We start from the raw sequence: 25,121 nt of genomic DNA, 5'->3' as shown, positions 1-25,121 counted from the left end.
GAAAACATCAGATAAACACAGCCAGGAAGAGAAACAGAAGACTGAAAACATCTGAACTTCAAAGCACTTTCCAAGGAAATCCATATACATATGCTGTGTGTATAATCTGTGTGTGTATGAAATTCTAAAAAATTGAGTTGCAAGTCCTTTTAGTAATTGTTAGTTATTTCAAAATGGATTTTTGCCATGTCATAACTATTTGAATTTTATCTTAAAAATCTATTTAAAAAAGGACATCAATTTAATTCACCACTGTAATTGCCTTTGTTTATAACAAAAGAGAAAAAAATACAAAAATACATAGTATTTTTTCCAGTGTAACTGGAAAAAGTGTCTTCACATTCTTCAACCACTTTGGTTTCAGCTCTTGTAGTGAATAACATAATGTAAGTCTTACCCTTTCTATAAAAGACAACATTGAGGAAATCCTCTGCTTGCTTCTCAAGTTTGTTAATGTTGGACTGCTCTTGCTTGAAGCTGTCTGCTTCTGAATACACTTGGTTGTTCAAACCAACCAAATTTTCCTAGAGAGAAAAAAATTAAATAAGAGACTAAAATTAATAAAAAATAAATAAATCTAAATCAAACATATTTGAAAATGCATGTATATTTGATACAATTATTCTTCATTATGAAATTTACATGAATTTCATTCAGGGAAGAAAAAGAAATTAGCTGTAAAATGTACCAATTTACCTGTCATATTGTTAGCCTTTAAAAATATCTGCAAATTTGTGAACACAAAAGCTGTTCAGTTTCAAAGAAGGAGTAAAGCTGATATATTGTTGTAAAGAAAACCCTGACAGTGTTGTGGTTTCTTCACGGTCATCTGTCACACCTGGAGATGTGTTGTCAAGTAATAGCTTAACAAAAACCTCAGTTTGAATAATAATTACCTGTCATTTGACTGGTAAACATTAAAAGCGTTAATGAGCATTTTTTCTTTCAACACCCATGACCCAGCTACAACAAACATCTTTAAAGTGCTGCGCGGCTGAAAACATTCAATGACTCAATGTGATATGTAAAATTGCTAATGCATTGTTTGTGGAAATATATCGGTAGGAAAATAAGAGCGAGATTAATTACCTTCACTTTTTCACGTCTCAAGCAGCAAAAGAGACAATTTTCATCAAACGACCAATCTGACACACCCTCCGGCTCACAGTCTGCAAGAAGAAGAAGAATTTTAACAGTGCTGTTCTTTTATAAAAACAAACACTAAATACACTTTATTTAGCCACATATTACAACAAACGTGTTGCCCAATTATTAATAATATTGCATTTTAACATAATAAAAATAATATTCTGTGTTTTTCCTACACTGACAATTTTCAGTAGCATCGCAAATAATATTTTGCGAAACATTCAATGTTTATTATATTTTTTTATATAATAATATTTAAAAATAATAAAACATAAAGAAAGAAGACCTCTTTTCAAAAAGATTTCAGAAAAACATCTTCCGTAGGTTATTTCCACACAGAGATATTTTTTGTTATACCACATATGTGACCCTGGAGCACAAAAGCAGTCTTAAGTCGCTGGGGTATATTTTTAGCAATATTCAAAAAAAAAAAAAAAAAAATTGTATGGGTCAAAATTATCCATTTGTCTCTTATGCCAAAAATCATTAGGATATTAAGTAAGGATCATGTTCTATGAAGATATTTTGTAAAATTCCTACCGTAAATATATTAAAACTTCATTTTTGATTAGTAATATGCATTGCTAAGAATTAATCTGGACAAATTTAAAGCTGATTTTCTCAATATTTTGAATTTTTTCCACCTTCAGATTCCACATTTTCAAATAGTTGTATCTCGGCCAAATATTGTCTGATAACTACTAAACCATACATCAATGGAAAGCTTATTTATTTAGCTTTCAGATGATGTATAAATCTCAATTTCAAAAAAAATTGACACTTAAGACTGGTTTTGTGGTCCAGGGTCACAAATCTGATTACTTTACTCCATATTCTCATTAATAATCTAAATATTAATGTTTTTTTTTTTTTTACATTCTGACCAAACACCCATTGAAATTGCTTCAAAATACCTTCAAAATGCTTAAATGTAAGAACTGCATGCAAAAACTGTAATATTGAACTAAAATCCCTCAAAGGAAGACCTGATCTAATGTATTAGGAGTCATGTGCAAATGTTCATGAGAAATGAAATTACAATGGTTTTTGGAGTAAGTAACCTTGACTACCATAAGCGGGCCTTGGAGGGGAATTAAAGTGTTAAATCTTGACCCCATATATGATCCCTTTAAATGTTTTTCTTTGTTTTCATCTTTAACAGACTTAATTTCCAATGCTGTGTCTGATTATAGCCGCTAGCTAACAATCACATGCCAAGGATATTTTGTTTATTTTTAGGAGCTGCTGTCTCTGGACCGACTGACTGCACAACGAGACGAGACAATCTTCCATTCTTGACTACTCCAGGTATGCGAAAGGTTAAGATGTCTTATATGGGCATATTCGTTATGACTATAAAAAGTAACGTTGTGACATCTGTTAGAAGCAATTAGATGATGGCGTGTTATCAAAGAAAATGAATAACCAGAACTAACCTCTACTAATCGGTGTATAAATTATTAACTAGAGCAACTTTTAAAGTGCATCAACACTTCCATCTAGAAGGCCATTTAATTTGTGGCTGTGTGAATTTTAGGTTACTGTTTTTGCAAAAAGAAGTATTTCTCTCGATAAATAATTACCAACACAAGTCAAAACTTTGGAAAAACATGACCTTTTTCTCCAACATAGAAATGTTCACTATGTGAAGTTTTAATTTGCACTCAAAGTTCTGCAAAAAAAAGAGCAAACCACTTAAGCCATGTTTATATTCATGTTTAAATTTAGTTTGGATGATTTAAGCTCAACAGTTCGTTGTATACACCTTAAGAAACAGACAATTGAAACATCTGCTAATTAGATTGACGTCTCATATTTGTGAACTTACAAAATGACTCAAGGGCTTAGAATAGGATTTTCATAATTTAAAATATAAAACCTGGGACAAGGTTAAAATAATAAGCTCTATACAAAAAAGGTTAAAAATCACGATTCAAATATGATATTATTTCAATTGTAATTAAAAGTTAACCGCAAACAAAGCGTTCTAATCTAAAAGTAACCATCGGTATAATCTTCACCTCAATCGTAACCAATGTAACACTGACCTTGAAAGAGGGTAAGATCTTTTACGAGTCCTGGTCCAAACAGCCCCTCCAAAATGCTTTCAAACCCTGTGAAGAAAACAAAGGTGTATTCTTATTAGCTCTGTGCAAGGTCTATAAGTACAAATCACACGTCCACCCACGTCCACCCCCACACGTGCACAAACTGCTTTCAATTTTATGAACTAAATCAATGCTTTTCCGATCTAATACTGCCACTCAGTTTAATTAACTGCAAATACCAGCTCAAGTGCATAGCTGCATGAATACACCCTGAAGAATCTGCTAAAATGGGAAACAAAAAAGAGATAAGTATTAGCCTATTCTGTGGAAATGTTTTATAGTAATGATTCCTGGAAAGGAAATCTTGGAAAGGAATCAAATGCAATGCAACCCATAGATTTATAATAGCAGCCATAATAAAGAAATTAATATGAACGAACGTTAACATTTTTGTGCATTCTCTAGTCTTATCCACACACTTAAACTTGAAAGGATCAAAGTGGTGATTTCTCGAATTGTTTAAGGCAAATCCTTACAGCTTGTTCAATAGCATCCTTAGTTTTGCTGTCGCGATGATTAAGAAGAACATGATCTTAAGTTTTTGTCCTTCAGGATACGGCTGTCTATCTGACAGAAACACTAACCGCTAGGCTTAGTTAGTGCGATTCACTATTCATCAGCTGTTCCCGCTACAGTTTGCTTATAAAGCATGCATTCCAAATTGTTGCTGGCTACAAAGGAGGCTTTGATAACAAAAATGAACACTTCAGAGTGTTCCAACATTCCAGTCCATTAAATGCACAGCATTACTGCTAAAACTGCAGCGGTTTTCAAGCTCTAGTGGATAATTGCATCGGTACACAATGATTGAGTACTGTACATAGAATGCAGAGATATTTGTGATAAAGCACAACATTACGTTAGACTTGTTTTTGCAAAAAATAAAAAAATAAAAAAAATATCATACTCTTCCAAAAACTTGAATTTATAAGTGATACTGAATTTTATATTAAATGCTTAAATTCTTAAATTGTATTAAATTCAGTGTTTGTTCATGTGATGTGTAGTTAAATATGAAAAGCACTTTGCAAGAGGCCTTTTGGAGGAGAACTGTGTGGGATATCGCCACAAAAGAGCGACTCATTCAACCCAACAAAACTGACATTCATTCACTATCACTACACAACCTTAAATCACCAAGACCAAATAAAGAACGCAGTGCATACATACACAAAAATGTAACAATGAGGGTGAGGAAGGGTCCAACTGAGGGGTGCGTGAACGTACAGCAACAAGCCAATCAATTCAACACCAGGGAGTCACGTCAGCAGCTTTTTGTTTGAACTTCCTGGTGACCATTAATTATCTATATATAGTGTAGTGGATGTATGAATAATTTACTTTCACTGGGCAACAAGCACCCATGTATCTAACCAGTAGATAAGATCGATATATCGTACAGAGTCTGAGTTCTGCAGATGGTTGAAGGACACTATTTCCAAGCAAGCTTCCCACACAAGCTAACTGTTCAATGTAAAATGTAATTAAACATAACCTAACAAACTGCATATATTTAATCTATATTAAGGACCGATTTTAGAAAACACAGTTACTGTAAAAACAATCATTCTTTTAATTCTTATGCAGAAATTAGCCTAAATGCAATTAACTTGAAGTGCTTTGCTTATATTTCTAAATCCATAAACCGCATCAGGGTTTCTAAACAGTAACGTCAAGCTATGATCTTGTCACGTCCATGTTCCATTTTGTTAAATCTGCTTTAAAAAAAAATACATACAAATATGAGAGAAAAAAGAAATGAAATTAAAAATGCCGCAAACTGGATGTAAAAATGTCTCGATGCAAAGGATGAAATTTGGCATTAGAATTATTTTTAGCTGTGGTGACTGCATGTCAATTTAGAGATTTTCACACACTGGATCGAGTACTGAACCCTGAGGCACACCACTTGACATTTGGCCCCTTTAAAATGGACATGGATATTAACTGCTTCTGAATTATTATCACAAAAATTTGTTAATATTTTGGCTTCGTAAATGTTGCTAAGAATTTACTGTACTGCTTTTTTTAGTTTTTTTATTTATTTATTTACTTTAAACAAGTTTCAAATATACACTTTCCTAAAGGCTTAAGCTGTTGTCAATGTCTTCCAAACGACTTCTGTAACATTTTAAGGAACTAAGCACCACCTAAGAGATCAATATCATCTTACATAAAGACTAGAAAAAAAAGAGCTTTCTCTTTCTGGGGAGGACAATACCTTCATTAAATCATTAAAATCAGCATATTGGAGATGGTGCATGCTGTCTTCCCGTGGTTTATCTTAACCCTAAATTAAACCAACTCCCTACCCCCAATCCTTCATACATGGGAGGCAGAAGGGGGGTTGGGGTTGTTCTTCAGGGGAAAACTGTGTCAACTATAACCATCTCTATCTGGTAGAGCCAATCCAGGAGACGGATGCCTCAAAACAACCTGGCCAAAGGCAACTAAGACAACTTAATTTTGCATTTAAGAACAAACCAATGAACAAATTGACCAATACAATGAATATAATTGACTACAACACACCTACTTCAACACACACACACACACATATAGTCAATGTGGCAACATCTCTGAATGTAAGAGTAGATTGCCTTTTGTCCTGCTCCAAGCAGTTCAAAAGACACCAAAATAAATAAAAAAATGCTCCAAAAAATGTTCCCAGCCCTACCCCCACCCTCATTCTTCAGCCCATTGTTGTGTTTAAAGAGTAGTTTCTCCACATTTCAAATGCATTTATCCAATTTCACTCTGAGCATATTCAAATTGGGGAGGGGCAGAAGAAACTGGGTCATTTCTCTTTGTTTGGTTAAGGAGTTAACCCACAAAAAAGGCTTCAGTCTCTGAGAAAGCAATCATAATCTGTGAAGAACCTGCCATTGTGACCCTGACGGCTATTCTTTAAGTTTCCAAGAAAAAAAGCAGCAACATTTTCCTGATAATTATCCGACAGGAAGCTGTCGGCTGAAATTCAGTGTGGCGGCACGCAGGAGTCACGCTGTGCAATTCAACGATCCTGTTGGGGCCAATGATTTATTCAGTGTGCCATGTGCCAATGAAATCTTGAGGCTTGAAATCTTTTATTATTTCTTGTATATAAAAATAGATGAAATATGATTTTAATGTGCTCCAATATTAACTCAGCAAGAAATATAGCTAGAATAATATATGAACTCACTTTGAGAGGTCTCACTATGTTTAATATGCCTTTTCAATACATAAAAAAAAATGCATATCTAGATAATAAGGTGAAATGCACGCTGGAAATGCTGCCAATTAGAAATATGAACAGGTGTATGATGATGATATTCACAGTTTGTCCTAGAAAATAAAGTTAAACATAAAATACAAGTCAGAGACTTCAACACTACATAAGTACTACATACTTGAAGTGCTCCATAAGATTCATCATTTAGACAAAAAGCTCAAATAGCTTAAAGATTTGAGGTATTGTTCTTATCCATAATACAAACACACAAAAATACGTATTTACTGTTGGGATTTGTTTAAACAAGCTCAAGAAATTAAAAGTTGAGCTGAGAATAATTTCAGTAAATTCATATTATTGTGAATAATATGAAAAGATGCCGGAAAGATTCACCCTTAAGAAAGTAGATGAATGCTTAAAGACGTATAGCTGTCTAAGAAGCATTTCCTCTCTTGTCTCAGTCACCTGGAAGATGCGGCATACACATACTGTACAAACCAATGCTGAATGAATAGAGCAGATATCACATGTGACCGCGCTTGGTGACAATGAGATATCTATAGACTGAAGTTCTCTATTCAGTGACCTCTTACTGAAAGTACTTTATAGGTTTCCTACGCTTCAATTCACACGTTCTGCCAGATTCAATTTACTTCAATTCCAAATAAACTGTAAACACGGACACATAAGCGTCGCCCGTGCACAGCTGACCTTGTCAAATGCTTCGAACATTTCTAAAAAAGGAAAAAAAATAAATAGTAGCAGAAATAAAGTGAAGAATTTGGGCAAAACACAAACAATGAATTCAAAACTTACAAATTGAACTTTTTTTTACAGAGTATTTTAATGGAGAGAAAATAAAACCTTTTTTTACCTCAAGCGTCCGCATGATCATTATTGCTTTGCTACATCTTTAAGTTAAAGCCTTCATTTAATTTTCTTCATTCAAGGCCTCTAACTACAAAAAAAAAAACAGTTTTCCTTTATGGCAGAAGCGTAAATAAAAGAGTGGCACATCACCTGTGTGAGATATAAATAAGCATACGCTACTGCCATTTTGACTGCCTTTGCGATAAAATGCCCGTTATCTGCATATCTCATACACAGACATCAAACTAATTAATTTGAAGGACTGCAGAAAAAAGCTAATTATGAGGTCACAAGGTGCACATATTTTATTATTAAAGAGAGAACAGAAAAGGGAAGTTTGTAGCGGCAGACCGGCTTTTCTCAGACGTGTGCTTCCTAACCTCGGGGCGTAAAAAGAAGGTTTGCGTGTTGCTTAGTGACACTGGACGAGATCGCTATACTTCTCTTAATTAGCCTTTCCTCCATCCCTTTGTCTCCTGCCGCCTGTCAGTCATTTCACGGACTAAATATATATAAGATGTTTGGAGTGCAATTGAAAAGTTGCTTTATAAATACTCAGCTCGTCTAGCTTTTGATTTCTGAAGGACATGTAGTATAAAGGGGGGGGGGGGGAATCCAATTTAAAAAGCGACCCCCATCATCCATTTCATAAAGGTCTTTCTTTGTAGATGAATGACTAATTACGATCCTCCAATTATGTGGTTAGGGTGAAGTTAGGAAGGTATTTATAACACCATGGTCATAACTACTGCAGATGCATTAGATCAAACGCAAAAGGTTAAAGGGGAAAATTAGTACTAAAATGGTTTTATACTTTTTATGCACAGTGTATCAAGATTAGAAAATGACTGATGAGTTTTTTTTTTTTAAATGTAGATATTCAGAGATTAGGGTGGCAGCTGGCCAGTGTAATACCTTTTTTTTTTTTAAATACATATAATACAGTTAAATGATTGCAAATTAAATGTACACGCATCTAATGCAGTTCAGTGAGTTTGGCTAATTGATGTAAACTTTTCGTAACTACAAATATAATATATATTTGATATTTTAATTGGTGCTTTAATTAGCGTGCTGAGATTTCGCTGTTAAACAGCTCTTTCTGTTTTTGAAGACAACAACTAGAACACGTCAGATCACGATCAAGTCAACCTGAAACTGGACTTATCATTCAGGCTAATTCAACCAACTAACTAGTTTATTTTGAATTTTTGCACATCCCAACTCAAAATCAGCAAAATATCCAAACTATCCATTGTAATTGACCAACTTTCAGAGTTATCAGGCAAGAATCTCAAAACTGTTAAAGAGCAATCATAGGGCCTTTCGCACCGCGAGAACCTTTTCATAGTACCAGAACTAATTGTGGAACTACCACTTTTTGGCGTTTTCGCACCGTTGGAACTGGGTGTGATTTTAGTACCAGACTGCCTTTTTCGAAAACCAAATTAGCTCCTACTCCGGAGCAGGGTCTAACCAGCACAACTTGATTGGCCAGACGCGTTTGAAAACGCCCTTACCCGCCATGATTTAAAACACTGTGTAAACATACTATAAACATTGTGTCAACTTATTTCGCAAGTATGACAAACAGCGATAAATATACAGACGCTGAAGTGCAGGCACTTGTAGAAAATGTAGCACTGCCAGTTGTTGTTGGAGACTCTTAATCCTCCTTTCCGTTCTTTCAATCGCTTTACGTATATGTCGACATTCTATGTCCATTATTGTGAAACCTGCGAGACACAACAAAAACACAGTCCTCTATCCTCCTGTTGTTAATATTGTTTTTTGTTTCTGTTGTTGAACGCCGAGCACATATGACGCCACTGTCGACCAGCGTACGTCACTTCCTAGTACACACTGTCGGTGCGAATACAACCCTTTTAATGGTACTGGGAAATAGTTCGTGCAAAATCTTCCCCAAAATTAGTACTGTACATTTAGTTCTGGAACTAAAGCGGTGCGAAAGGCCCTAATAACACATAAATAATAGTCCCAACTGATCAAAAAATATCATGTCCATTGGCATACCCTATCTTGGCTCAATTAAGAATCAGTTTGCATATTTTTGATAACGTTAACAAAAGTGCCAAAAATTTTTTACTAAAACACTAAAACCTGAGTATCAAAGACATAGCCGAATTTAGACAACAAATATCATTTGATACTCTAGAGACAAGAAAACTACAATCTAAATAAAGAAAAAGGTAAATAAATAAATATTATTAAAGTATTCAATCCTTTGTCTGAAATGCCTGAATAATAAGTCTTTTGTCTAACCTAGTAAGAAAAACATGACATCATAAAGATGAAGACATTGCCGTCTTCCAGATAATTTTGTCCTATTACCTGAAACACTGCTTTTCCATCAACATACAAACCTAGAAACAACTGCATGAACGTTCTAGCAACAAGGCACAAGGCTAGTGCACAAAATACGGAGAAAAACAAATAGAAAACGCACTCAAATGCTTCCTGCATCAACTATTTTATTTTCTCTTGTTCGACTCCAGCAAGAACATTGCAAGTGTTATTTTTTTAGAGGAGGTTAAACAATGTCATTCGGGCTCCTCTTGACCTAGATTGAGTTTGAATTAGAGTGTGGGAAATCCGTAAACCCGCAGCTGTGCTATGAGGGCACGGCGATCACATTTAACCCATCAGGACATCGGCCTTCCACGACAGGACCTTTTAGGTTGCCAAGCCCCAACTGCAGGGAATATAGATCTCGTACATGCACCATTTGTCATAAAAAGGAACTACTGGCCACGAAAGGCAATTTTAAGCTTTTGATGGTGGTGATTAGTGTCAAAAGCAATGTTTACTTGGCCATTAAGTACCAAATGTGCAGCATTAGGTTAAAGTAGTTGTCCGGATTTAAGTCCGCTGTAAAGCAGGTTATTTATAGGGTTAAGTGTTCCAAAAAAAAAACAAATCTGATATAGAATAGAGAAACCATTTTTTTTTTTTTTTTTTTTTGCAATACTTTATTGACTGTGCTTTCAAAAAGCTGTTTTATTTTTTTAAGAATACTTCAGTCGATATTCCACAATACTTCATGTTTGCGAGCCGCTCTGCGTTAGTTAGTGAGTCACAACAAATGGTTTTATTTCAGGGCTGGCACATGTCAAACTGATGTGATGATCTCCAAATAAACCCACAGAACATCTGTAGCATGATTAAAAATATATTTGTGTTTGAGAAAATCATTTTTTATTAAAAACTATAGTTATTTTTTTTCATAGCCTAAGGTCAATCTGAGAATGAAAGCACTCTACAAAAAAGGCTTGGCCTTCGTCTATGTACTACATTATCATTGATTTTCACCTGAGCCTTGGATCAATGATATCTTTTTATCAGTCTGTTTATCCATCTATTTTCTGTTTTTACAATAATACAAGTAAACTATTATTTCGACCATGTAGTAAATGCTGCCAAGTATATCTAAAATGCTTAATGCTGCAAGTAAAATACAACTAGGCTTGTTTTCCCACAGAGTTTTTCCAAAAAAAATAATTGAAAAGAATCATATTTAATCATTTTCAATAATACATACCAAGAGAGCAATACATATTGTTTAAAAGAAATATTTGCCAACATATATTTTTAGAACCAGCAACAAAACCACCATAAGAAGTCAAGTATAATGGTTTTCCCAACTTTCTTTCTTCAGTGAAACATTAAGAAATTCAGGAGAATGTCCAAGCTGCTCTTTTCCATACATTTAAAGTGAAAAGAGAACATTTTTATTTTATGTAAAAGAGCAGCTTGGACGTTCTGTAAAATAACTCCTGACTTTCAAAAACCGAGCATATAAGCATGAAATTTTCTTTTTTTTTTGGTTTTTGTTTTTGGCTACACCTTTCGTAAAGACATTAGAGAACATGTATCCATTGAACGCCACTGTGATAATTCAACAATACATGAGTGAAAGGAAAACTTCATCTCTCTAGTCGACATACAATGCAGGTGATATGATACTCCATTCAAAAACACTCTTTCCCACCAAACAATCTCTCTATTGAATCCGCCAGATCCTCCCCTGACAAATCAAACATCCAAATCCAAAACATTACATAGATTAGTTAAGACAATGCAGAAATCAGCAAATCAACTCACACACAAAATCTGCCTTTTTACACAAATGTTTAAAATTCTGATTTGGACAGCTAAGATTTAGCCAGAAATGAAAATCACAATGAAAGTCTATTGTTTTGTGTTTCTCACATAATTTATGAGAAAAGGTTTTCCATGGTTTAAATGCAAAACAACAGCCTCTGCTCAAGCTTCAGCAAATAACTTCTCTTTGTTCTCTCTATATCTGCTTAAATATTATTCTAGGCTGGTTTTAATGAGATTTAATCTAGTTTTGGAATAGGTTGAAAAACACAGACAAAAAGTAATAACTTGGCTGAAGAGAAAACAATTATTATGCGTTTCCACTAAATGACTTTTATAGTAAAGCATGATGCAGAACTGTGTGGGAATATTTAAACTAACAGATAAAAACAGTTTCATAATAATTCAGCATTTTCCAAGTAATAATAAGAAGTTGATTTTACTTGTGTAATTATTGGCAGCTACTGAACAATGTAGTCTTACATCGGGACTCACAGTTAATCCTCATTTAATAGCACAAAGACAATAGTCATCAGATCACCAGAGTATAAAATGATCTCTAGTTGGGAGGGGGGTGTGTAATTGATATGAGATTTCAGCAGGCTTGGGCTGTTCGAATCCTGTGATTTACACATGCGTTCCTGCTCTTCACCACCGAGAAACAAAAGAAATCATTCACACGGTGGGATCCACATGGATGTAGCACGGAGTCGTTGGAGAAAATGAATGAAACAAACACATAGCTCAAGAACGGCAAACATCTACCAGTTGGCTGGTTGTGTGAAAAAGTAATTCATTGAACGTTTTGGATTCAATTGAGCCTCAGAAGATTGGTGCGTTTTAAAGGGGATGAACTTTTTCAATAGGGTTTTACTGTACAAATGATCTAACAGCTAAAGTATAGCATGCAAATTAAAGCATTGTTGCTAAAAACATAAAAATAAAAAAAAATAGTCAACCTCACCAATCAACAAGTTTGTTAGACTAGTCGACCATTGCAAGGCATCCCAATATAGCTAACCATGAACCAAAAAGACATGAAAATATACTGACAAAATGGTAACACCTAAATTAACTATCCATTCATACCAACTAAACTATTTTGGGGGGGTTAAATATTGTAGAAATAGCTCTTCAAGGAAACAGTATTGAGGTTTACATTAACTGTAAAACTCAATATGACATGGACAGCAATGACACAAGACATTTACTTCATAATAGAGCAACTTATGTTCATATCACACTATTTGCAACAATATTTCTGGAACTGCATTCCAAAAAATTAGTAATTTTGTAAAATGTAAAATCAAATAATTGCAAAAAGATAACCTCCTGAAAACATGCTACACTTGAACATGTCTTTTTCTACAACATCTCATTTGTTTTTCTACACATTTCAAGTGTTTTCAAGCAGAAGATTAAAACTACTTTGCTAAATGATGCTGAAACTGCATCATCAGTATTAGCATCAGCATTCCAGCAGTTCCCTGAAAACATCTGCTGCATTAGGCAGCAAAAATAACAAAAATTCCTTCGACCCCCATTAGCAGCTTTTTAGGGAATTCAACTTTGAGCATAATCTAAACCCATTCTGAACACAGCAAGTGTTCAGGGGCTTTAATGGAAAACAACCAGAGAGTGTCACATGAGACTAGGCAGACAAGAAAAAAAAAAAAGGCAAACCATATGGCAGATCTTGACACATTTGGATTTGCAGGGATTGGTTTAGGCTAATGTGAACTATAGCACAGAAAGAGGAAGAGTAAAAATTGAGCTTATCTTGTCTTTACGGTTACTGTAAATCAAAAAGAAACACTCCCAAAGTTCTTGTGCAAGAGCCTGTTTAGAAATGTCTCACTTCATGGAATCAAAGGTCTCGCTTACCTGGAATCTTTTGGGAATCTATAACCTGACAGAACAAAATGTGGCCAAAATTCAATGTTCTTGACAATCAAGCCTTATTTTACAATTATTATTCATTTGCATTTGGAAATGTAGTTGCAAACAACATCCATCGATCAACCACTATTAGGATTTGCATCAGTCGAAAAAGTCAGAATTGGGATAAAGTACGGATTTAATCTAGACGTCCTTTGACAGAATGAGAATCCCTGGGGTTTAAAAGCAGAAAATAATGGAGACAGACTTCCCAGATGTCAAAATACTTAGGCACAGAAGCCTGACACATTTAAGATCTGAACTGTTGTGAACAATCCAGCGGAAAACCAAAAGTATTATCTCTGTGGGAGTGTAATGCTACTTCTTTTAAAGTCACTTACATGGTTTAGCGAAGCCCTGACAGCCTCAGTGCTTCAGTATAAAAGTGGTGGAAACCCAAACTGTAAACTCTAGATAAATGCTAAAATCAAGAAGAATCAAATACTTTTTTCCAAACGTGCAAACAAAACATGACTTTCACTTGGCCAAACTAAATTTTTTTATTTCATTTAATTTAAAGCGCAATGCATCCTAACAGTTTTTGAATGTTTCAGTGAATCATTCAATATTTTATATAAAATATTAAGTGAAATGCATGAAACATTAACAAACCCAGGCTTTTTAACATTTATTTAATTCTTAACTACTTAATAATTTAATCAAATATTCCATACAGTATTTTCCCCCTATACTGTAAATACATGCAGCTTCTCAACAAGACAGAGATCCATACATAATTCAGATTTTTTTTATCAATTTAAAATGCTGTTGATTTTCAGCGGTGGTCCAAATGAATGCAACTCGAATCAATGCACCTTCTCGCAGCCTACATGCCAATTAAATCTGCTGGAAACTGTCGTCAAATAGCTCCAGACGCTTCTTTAACAACCTCTTCACTTGGGGGTGGATGTTCAAGAGCTGCTAGAAGCCGTTTACGGTCAAGCTAGAAAAACTAAAGGTAAAGGCGCTTTCGATATGCGCCAAAAAACATCCCCAACCCACCAAAACTAAAATGCGTGATTATGAACCAATTATATTTTTGAGCAGAACTACAAGAACTTGTAAAAACACTTGGATGTTTAATATATACAACATGGTAACCAAACTGGAGACTTTCACATTTCAAAGGAATATCCAAACCAGCCCTATATTTGAGCGAGATGTTGAAAGAAACATAATTGGCCGTAAGATTGTTGCTGATCTTTGATGAAACGAGAGGAAAGGCAAATGCATAGGGGAGCGTTCGGAGAGAGCGAGGGGGAGGTAGATGATGACTAGAGATAAAAATAAAAAGTGACATTTTTCCTGATGGTAATGGTTCTCACAGCAAGCAGCTTTGACCTTCAGTTTTGTTTGAATTTGTGACGCTCTCGTGCATGACACCAAACGTGTGGTGACAAATTCACACAGAAAGAGTCTGAAAAGCCAAGGTTAGGATGAGTTTTGGAGCGTCCATGTATGTATAAGCTGTTTGCAGGCGGTAAAAATAAATAGCAGACGAATACATTCGTCTGATTAAAACAGCGGCATCTCACCAGAGTTATTTATTTAACCAACTGAAAGCACCACACACACACACGATCAAACTACATCTGATGTATTTAGAGGCTTCAAGGCTAGATAAAAAGACAACTTCAAGAGTTAAACTAAGATTACGGACTACCTAATACATAAACAACCCAACCCAACGCAACTCATTCAACAACCTTTTCACCAAACCTTGAGCCACCAGTAATCGGAAATGATTGAATTGAAATATACTAGACTGTTACTTCTAGTGAATGAAAATAAATGACCAAGCTGTTCACTACCTTGAACAGAAAAGCGTATCATAAAGTTATTATTAATAAAATCAGTTTAAGAAATTGATGATAAATTGAACGTTGGTACTCTTTGTCAATTATTATTAGTTTATTTATTATTAACATAGTAGTAATTTTTTCATTAGTCGTTCAACCGCTAATGCAGTATCTGTTCACAGATCAACAAACAGACAGAGCTAGCTGTAGTAAACATAATACTCCATGTTATATTACAGAAAATAATTCAGTAGCAGAGTACAAACACAAAAGGAAATTATGAAAAAATATGATACCATTGGCAGCCCAAATTCAGCATCAAACTGACTGGTTTGCAGAGAGGAAAAAATCTTCCAGCAATGCTGGCTTTCAAGGAGCGTTTGTTAACAACAACAGAGTTTAGAATTTGGAACTTTGACCCTTTGAGAAAAGTTTGAGGGAATGATTTATGACGCTCCCTAAAGCGTTATCAGCAGAGCGAGGATGTAAATTCTTGTCATGAAGGTGTGAATCAACTTTTACATACTTCTGGATTTCAGAAATGCGATGGGAGGTTAAAGACTTTGGTAGCTTTTTACGTCCAAAAACATACTTTCTAAGCTCTCATTTCGAATTCAATGGAGACTTTCAATAGTCTAAACCCAAATTATTTAGTCTGCATTCTAGGCATGCCTAGAATTAATCTCTTAAGAGATACAAGGAACAAATCTTTAAGCCTTCAACACAGCAGTTCTATTTAAAGTAGAGTTCCACACATTTCACCACTTCTCCATGACATTTCAAGTCATTCGTGATTAGGATAACGATTTTAAACTTACTCTCAAAGAACTATCTTTATTCAATGAACTGGCCTACATCGGGAAGTAATTAACTGAATAATCTCTATGACTTTCGCACGCCTAAAAACTCACAATGTTTAAATTTCACTAACATTACCACCTTGTTAAAAGCTCCCTGAACATTCAATGGAGTCCACCTCCTCATATCATCACCACCTCAGTGTTACGATATTTCCCGAAACGGGCCTTTTGGTACAAATCAGTGGCATGAGGGAAAACTAAGCCAGTTTCACGGAAACATCCCATCTCTGAAAGCAAAACACATCCTAGTCTTTTTAAAAAATATCAGTTTATCATATCTGATGGCATGTTGATCAAATGGAAAAAAGCTTTGCCATCTATAGGGTCCCACATACGGATTCATATTCAATATCTGACATTAATACAGCATTGGACAGACTCACCATCGTTATATTTACAGTACAATGTAGAGGTTTACAGAAAGAGTGACCAGCATTTACTCAAAAGCAGTTCACAGATGCCAAAAGCCCAGGGTTTTCTGTCTGACAGTAAAAGGGAGATTAACACAAATCTAGGGTTGAAAACTAGAAACGCTCGCGGTTAAGACTCAACAGATAATCTCCCAATAACATCAGATACGGCGATTTAAAGGGATTAAACAAAGCTAATGAAACATTAGATTCAACGGGGGAGGGGCGGGAAAACAACAGTTTCTGTCATATTTTTGGAAACGAGAACCAAAAGCGAGTAAATAACAACCAGAAACGCGACTCTGGGCTTCCTAAAACCAAATATTGCTGATATTTGCACGGCTGCACTGGCACGTCTCGCTCATGGACGGCCTTGCTGCTTCAAAGCGAGATATCGATTAATAAACAAAAAAATCATAACTGGCTCAAATATCAGCGCATATGTTCTCCAAAAACCTCCTGGTTAAGATCAAGACGATATATTAAAACGTTCAGTGTAAGACGAACCTGCGATGACAACTAAGCAATATGCGCAGCGTCATTTTCTTTGTCAACCCCCCACCTTCCCCTAAAATACAAAATTATTTTCTGACATTTCCCCATTGCAGCAATGCGCGCTCCCCCAGCGCCGATGATTTGAGGGAAGGGAGGGCACGCGCGCGGTGGGGCGGAGACGCGCACAGCCCTCCCCCCCAAATAATACAGTAGCCTACAATAAAGCAGGGAGCGCGCACACTGGCAAAACGGACGCCGGTGATTGGTCAGTGCACAATTCCCTCTGTACACGTAACACGCCCTGCTTACAATAAATAAACATCGCCTAAACGTTCTCTAAAAAATAGTATCTTAAAAAAATGACGTTGGACACTAGAACACTAATTGTTAAACATTTAAATATAAACGCAAATATAACTATAATAATAATATCCGCGCAACTAAACTCATAACTGCGATTTTTTTTTTTTTTTTTTTTTTTTTGGATATGGTCCAGCGGGTGGTGAGCAGCTATTAAAAAAAATCGTTGTGAGACAAAAAAAAAAAAAAAAAAAAAAAAATCCGCTACAGGCAATGGATTTTCGCCGGTCGCCACACCGAATAAACACATTCAATCAGCACCCGAAGCCCAACTACACGATTCTGCATGTTAGGTTAAACGAGCTTACCTACACAGTGAATGAGTTTATGCCGCCACGAGTCGAGCTCCTGCCGAAAGCCGCGCCTCTCGATCGTGCATTGCTGCCTTCTGCACAGACTCGCCATTTTCTACCGGCCCCTCCCGCGGGCGCGCGCCTTCTACCGGGAGCTTCCCAGCGACGACGTCATCAGGCCCCTTCCTTCCTCTCTCTGTCTCCGTGGGTAGCGCTGCAGGGGGTCTTCGGTGCTGCAGCACTCTTCTGACATGTCCCTCCCATATCCAAATCTCATTCAGCCTATGACTGGAGCTTTACAGCGCGTTTCTCTCTGGAGAATTTGAAACATGTACCTGAGGTGGCAGGGTTTGACAATGAGTGAGGTCTGGGGTGGGTTGAGATTATAATTGTGCTATAATAACCCCTACTAATATAGCTACAACTCCTACACTAGGAACTTTGAAAGAGACAGGCGTGTAGATGTTTGTGAGGGATGTTTTCTCTGATAGACATTGTTAAAGTAGACCATATTTATTATTGCATCAAAAATTGTTAATACTTTACTATGAGGGGTGGATAATGTTATCAGTTATTTATTATTCATGCAACAATACTGTTAATGGTTTTCGTTAATACGCATAAATGATAACTTTGTCTAGTGCTTTTATGAATGTTTTTAGCATGCATGCTTCAGTAACCTACCCTGCGCTGTGTTAAATGCTACAGTTTTTGATAGCATTAATAACGATTCTTACAGATAATATTGTGTTTGGGTGTGTGTGTGTGTGTGTGTTTGGTGTTAAGACAAGTCCAAGGGCCCAACGAGGGAGCTCAGGGGGCCCAGAAACTATAGTGACAACTCAACACAACGCACTAGAGATTGGATAGAGTACCACAACGCAGATGTGTTTGGATAATATTTTCATAAATAAAGTGGTAATTTATGTTTTCTTTTTTTGTGTGTGCAAACAAAGCACTCACGTCGCTTCATAAAATTGAGGTTAAACCATTGGGGTCACATGGATTACATTAATGATGTCTTTCTGGACCTTGAATGTGTAAGTTGCATGACTGACTGTAGAGGGTCAGAAAGCTCTCGGATCTTCATTTGTGTTCTGAAGATGAACGAAGGTCTTACAGGAGTGGAACGACACGAGGATGAGTAATTAACAACAGAATTTTAATTTTTGGGTGAACTGTTCCTTTAAGACGCCTGTGGATCCATCAGGATGTCATATTGATTCACTTGGAAAAAACTGTGATGGGCTACAGTGCTTTCACCACAGGTTAGAAAGATATTGTATAATCTGAGAATAAAATGACATACTTGGTTAAGTATTTCAAATACAAAATACTGTCTCTCAAAGTATTTAATTACAAATGCCCTTTTGTTTGTCCAATAAAATACAAATTACAAAATACTTAAAAGTAGTTGAATACGTATAAATAGCCTACATTTAATTAAAGGGGTCATATGAAGGGGCTTTGGAGTGTTACAAGCTCTTGGTGTATAAAGAAGATCTGTAAAGTTGCAAAGACTAAAGTCTCAAACCCAAAGAGATATTCTTTATCAAAGTTAAGAGTCATCCACACACCCCTGAAAAGGCTCGTTCTAACACGCCCCCACAGCTCTACGTCATGATGTGGGGAGACTTGCATAACACCACCCAGATGTTCACGCAAAGAAAGAAGGCGTAACTTTTATTCTCGCTGTATTGTTGTTGCAGCTCCGCCATGTTGAGCGTGTGGAGATTGGCTCTGGTTGTGTAATAAACCAGGACTTCTGTTCCCTCACAGTTAATGCTGACAGTAAAAGTACAGTACGCTTGAAGGTAGGCTGTTTGTTAAGTGGAAATGGCGTGACTGACAGCTTTTATTGTACTGGCAGTGGCGCTGCAGATTCCTGTGTTTGATTTCAATGAGTTACTGTGGTAACAATCCAGGCAAACCTTATATAGGCTGGCATGAGAAAAGAAAGGCAAATGAAATGAATAAAAATATAAATGGATTATAAGCTCTTCGCTACCTGAGAATAGTGAATGGTATTTTTTTCTCCAAGTATCAGTGTGATAGTTCATCCAATCGTCTGCATGGTTTTTCTTTCTTGTGTGGAGAATGTGATGATTAGCTGGATGTCCAAGTTGTTCTTTTCCATACTACAAAAGAAGACAGAAGAAGGGATATCAAGCTATAAAAATACAGTGAAAGGAAGATTATGTGAAACTCTCTAGATGTGTTTTTAGGGTGAAATCATTGATGTGTCCATAGACAGGCACAAGCAAGGCTGTAGTTATAGTGGGGTGAAAGGTGGAAATATATATATATATATATATATATATATATATATATATATTATATAAAATAAAAAATGCAATTTTTTGCATTTATTCAACGTATCAACATCATCTACAAACCCATTTAACTGAAATGAAATAAGCATCATTTATTTAAAAAAAAAAAAATAACTTGAGTAGTCGTAATAAGTCGCAAATAAGCACACTGCAGCAAGACCAATCTAAAATCTATTCACTGAAAACACTTCTTTGAGTGAGCTGCACCTATGTTTATTTCACTCGGTATCTATTGATGTTACAGGGACACAGTGGTGTTAACAACAAGATCCTTTACTTTCCCAGCAGAGATGAATATGATTCAGCTGGAAATAAGTCATGGGTCAGAAAGAGATTAAAAAGTGCTAGATGTGAATCCAGACTTTACAATTAACTGCAGATAATGTGAAAAATGTGCATTCTGACAGTCAAGGTCAGGACAGTAATTGGAGCGAAAATATATTCAATGCATTTTGTTTTTGGAAAATGAAAGATCTTTGTTGCGTGGTAAATCAAAAATTCCAAGATACTAAACGATCATATCACAGAGTGTCTTCTACATCTTTAGAGACAGCTAAACACACACAAACAGAGGCGCTGTATGTACCAGGGCTCCATATACCCTCAAGGTCTTCTTTGCAGTATGGTATGAACAAAAGGCATCAGTCCCAGAGGGAAAGACAAAGCAGTCACTCACAGCTGATCTGAATACGCAGTTTTGGTAATGATATAGTGAACTGTAACAGACTCAGTTTTGTTGCGTTTATTGTATATTAGGAACAATGCAGTAAACTGATTTGTTGAAGCACGTTCCCATGGAGACCGAACTGAGTCTGACCTGTTGATTGGTTGCATCTTTTTTTTTATGAACGTCATTGACTGTATATGACCTTTGGTGAGACATTTCTGAACATTTCGCATTTAAGTCTCCAAGAGATGACTATTGAACCCCCCCCCCAACCCTCTGCTCAACTTGCACACAAGGCCAGCATGTCTTAACTCTCTCACTGCCTAATTCGTTCCTTAGCCTCGACTCATGCATACCGCTCAAAGCGTTTAGGGATAATCTGATGTTCAAATACCAGCGTGGTGGGGGAGGGGCTTCACAGACAGTGTTTCTTTGGAGATTGGGAGCACAGTATGAGTGTTAAAGGGGCCAATGCAGAAAGATTAGGCATTGATGTAATGTAAGTCTTCTGAAGGCGCAGTGTATGTTTTCAGTAAGCCTTGATAGATTTGTTTAGGCTACTTAGTGTTTCCTGAACTGAATTCAGTTACTGATTCTCCAGCGCCACGCCAAAACAAATTACATTTCACCTGATATGAGCTTGCAGTCTGAATCCGATATGATGACATACAAAGACTGAGTACCACAAAATAATATTAGGATGATAGGTCTCATTTATGAAACACAAGCAGAATGACTTTTATGCAGAAATACACATTTTACGTAATTTTCGGATTAATTAAAGTCTCTGCATTTTCATGTGCATGGTGTGTAAAATATCCAAACATTTTTTTTCTTAGTTTATATATATATATATATATATATATATATATATATATATATATATATATATATATATATATATATATATTTGAAGAGTTCAGATGCAAGAGCCTCTAGTCGAAATTTTATTATAATAGCAATATAATATAATAAAATATAATTTTATTCTAATAGCAATGTATAGGTCCTTTTCTATGCAATTAAAGTGAAATAACTAAACATAAATATAGGAGCCTGATAAAATGCTCATTTTACAAAAAAAATGTAGACGGCCCTTTAGAGGCTTTTGCATCAGAACTCCACACACACACACACACACACACACACACACACACACACACACACACACACACACACACACACACACACACACACACACATTTGTTTTTGTGAAAAGTGGGGACATCCCATTGGCGTAATGGTTTTTATACTGTATAAACTGTATATTCTATCGCCCTACACCAACCCTACACCTAACCCTACCCCTTACAGGAAACTTTGTGCTATTTCAGATTTTCAATAAACTCCATTCTGTGTGATTTCTATGCGTTTTGAAAAGTGGGGACATGGAGTAATGTCCTGAAAAGTCACCTTCTCCTCATAAAACCCATGTTATACCCTTGTCATTATACAAATTTGTGTCCTGATATGTCACACACACACACACACACACACACACACACACACACACACACACACACACACACACACACACACACACACACACACACACATTATTTCAGCTTTTCTTCTTAAAAATGGGATTTTCTGAGTGAAAATACACCATTTTTTTTTTCTGTGCATACCATAATATTAATACACAAGTTTGTTTGCCCATATCGCTAATCTGCTATCGAGGTTAAACTTGAAAGTCTCTTTTGTATTTTTGCAATATACTGAAGCCAAACTTGAGAATGGAGTCCAAAAATCCCACAACATTCCTGTACCCTGATTTGGAACAAAACAAAACAAGGTTGTTTTAATGAAATGGTAAAAGACCAATAAGTTTGAATCAATTTAAGTCAATGAATTTCTCACAGAATCCATCAACATCTTACACTTACTGACAGCAATCATTTGTAAAAATAAATAAAAATAAATAAAAATAAATAAATTAATAATAACAATAATAATAATTGCACTTTTTTATTTAAAATAAAAAATAAAATGTGTGCTACAAAACTAATATTGTTTTACATATGTAGTTAATTCATTCAAATTAATTTAATAGGGACTATTCACCACAAGCTTATTCAATCATTTAACAAAGATTGACACATTTCCCTTGATCTGCATTCATTTCAAAATAGCTTTTCAGACAAAATCTCAGTTTCCTAACTTGAAAAAAAAAAAAAAAGCATTTTCAACAAGTACCTGCAGAACTAATATATTCCAAGAAAATGCGTGGGTTACAGTAATTAGATGAGCAGGAGGAGACTTATTAACTTAAATTCAGTAAAAGAAACAGACCTTGCTCTCTGCAAGACTAATTGTTACAATAAATCCTTGTATTTTCTTGATGAAATAATTGTACTTGCATTTGTATGTATTACAAAAGTTATACAGAACAAACAAATAAATAATAACAAACCAAACTAAACTCTAGTGAATAATGTCGGGTTTTTGAAAGCATTTGGGAAAAGTAACAACTCTGGATATGAATGTTGTATTTTATTGTGGTGTCTTAGTTTGTAAAACTTAATATATGATACTGTACCATCAAAACCTCAGAATAAATAGCTTTTTTAAAAGAACTGCTTAAAAAGACACTCTCAAAGCAAATGTATATACTGATGAATATAATAATGACAGATCCTGTGAGTAAAAGCTACACCCGAAAGTGTTTTCTTAAAAATAATTGGGTCATTTGCAAATTCCTGCTCTTCACATACGAGCATCAAAGCTACTGATTGACAAGAAATCCACACAAATTCAGCAAAGTCCTAATTATCTGGCAACTGTCAGTTGATATTGGTTTGATGTTGAGCATGGCACAGATAGTTCTCTCTGTGTAAAAAAAAAATCCTGAAGAGCTTTTAATTAAAATCGATAATCTATAAATGAAAAACAATATTTTTTTGTCAACTTGCACACCAATAAAATGTCATTGTTTTTAATTATGCACTGTAATCCACTCTAATTTTCTTTGTTTTTTGCAGAACAAAATTGTTTCTAATCTTCCTTTGTCCTTATGCAAAAAAAAAAAAATATATATTTCCCTGATAAATAGTGAACAAGAACATTTTCTACAACTGAGGGCTATGCCCTTTTCCCCACTCCCCTACAAAATCTCCTGGCTAAGAATGTCTTCCTAGATTAGAGAACAGGTAGCTCTGTAAGAGCCGACAGATGGGGAGCCTAATTTAGTAAACCATTAGCTGGCAAAAATGCAATAGCTCCCTTCCTCCACTCCACTCAAATCCTCACACACCAAGATTGTAATGCTGTTTATGAACTTACACGTAGAATATCTGGGCACTTTTATGCATTTTCTGATCTGAATATCTGATAAATTCTGCTGAATTTAAATAGAGGACTGCTCTTCAACTGGCAGTTGAAATATGATAAAAATATATCAGAAACAGTAACATATATGAGGCATGTGTGGAATTCTGAAGGCATGCATCGAAAGACCGACGGCATTCATTTTCAGTAAGAGTCAGTGATTTGGGTATTCAGTACATGAACGATGTGACAGCTGAGCGGAGTTCAGCTTTATGTAAATGTATGTCTATCAATTGGAAAACAGACAGTGGTACAGTTGTATAGCAGTCAAGCTAAACCAAAAGTACATTGACTCGGCAAATGTCCTGTTCATCAAAGAATCATGAAAATATGTATCACAATTTCCACAAAATATAAAGCAACACAACAGTTTTCAACATTGATGATAATCAGAAATGTTTCTTGAGAGTAAACAATCTCTCTCTCTCTCTCTCTCTCTCTCTCTCTATATATATATATATATACAGGAACAGTAAAGACAAAATTGCTTTCTTTGCTGTGGAATCAAGACATTTGCAAATATGATTAAAAGATAAATATGCGAGAAAACTACAGAATGTTACATTTTATTATTAGGTCTTTCGACACATACATGTTTTACCAAATAAAAAGGACAGCACTTTTAGAGTTCATCCAATTATTTGATGTGAGCATAAGTATTGGAACAGTTAAAGGCAGATGTAAAAGATTCAAAGCTAATATTTAGTTGCAGATCCGTTGCATGCAATCAGAGCAGTGAGTCTGCAACCCATAGACATCACCAGACTCTTGGTCTTATGCTTTGAAATGCTTTTCCCCCAGCCTTTAATGCAGCCAATTCCAACTGTTGCTTGTTTTGGGGAGTTTGTGTCTTTAGTCTCCTCTTCAGCTGGTGAAATTAATGTTCAATCGGATATAAATCTGGAGATTGATTTGGGCAATCTAAGACTTTAGATTTCTTTGCCCTGATAAAGCCCTTGACTGAACTGGCAGGGTGTTTTGGGTCATTGTCCTGATCTAATATGAAGTGCTTTCTAATGAGTTTGGTGGCATTTTCTTGAATACTGGTAGCCAAGATGATTTTGTACCCTTCCAAATTCATTCTGCTACTGCCATCATACATTAAGTCATAATTAAAATGAAGAGGTCCTGTTCTAGAGACAGCCATGCATGCCCATGCCATGACACCACCTCCAC

At 35.6% G+C, this 25,121-nt stretch overlaps 1 protein-coding gene across 2 annotated transcripts in view; it reads right to left on the bottom strand.

Annotated features, from left to right (window-relative positions):
• Positions 1-17,781, bottom strand: part of LOC109089109 (ligand-dependent corepressor-like) — a 35,951-nt gene extending 18,170 nt beyond the window's left edge. Inside the window, exons 1-4 of one of the 2 annotated variants that reach the window (XM_019103240.2) lie at positions 17,634-17,781; positions 3,198-3,263; positions 1,090-1,169; positions 398-524 (exon numbers count right to left, since the gene is read on the bottom strand). In XM_019103240.2, the coding sequence (XP_018958785.1) occupies positions 398-524; positions 1,090-1,169; positions 3,198-3,263; positions 17,634-17,730 (370 nt within the window). In that variant the 5' untranslated portion in view covers positions 17,731-17,781. The remainder of the gene's footprint in view (positions 1-397; positions 525-1,089; positions 1,170-3,197; positions 3,264-17,633) is intronic. The other variant, XM_019103239.2, reaches the window with a different exon arrangement.
• Between the last annotated feature and the right edge of the window lie 7,340 nt (positions 17,782-25,121).

This window comes from Cyprinus carpio, chromosome A22 (genome assembly GCF_018340385.1).
Source record: "Cyprinus carpio isolate SPL01 chromosome A22, ASM1834038v1, whole genome shotgun sequence".
In the NCBI taxonomy this organism is placed as follows: domain Eukaryota; kingdom Metazoa; phylum Chordata; class Actinopteri; order Cypriniformes; family Cyprinidae; genus Cyprinus; species Cyprinus carpio.
The sequence above is the reverse complement of the archived record's forward strand: the minus strand, read 5'-3'. Positions and strand labels throughout refer to the sequence as shown.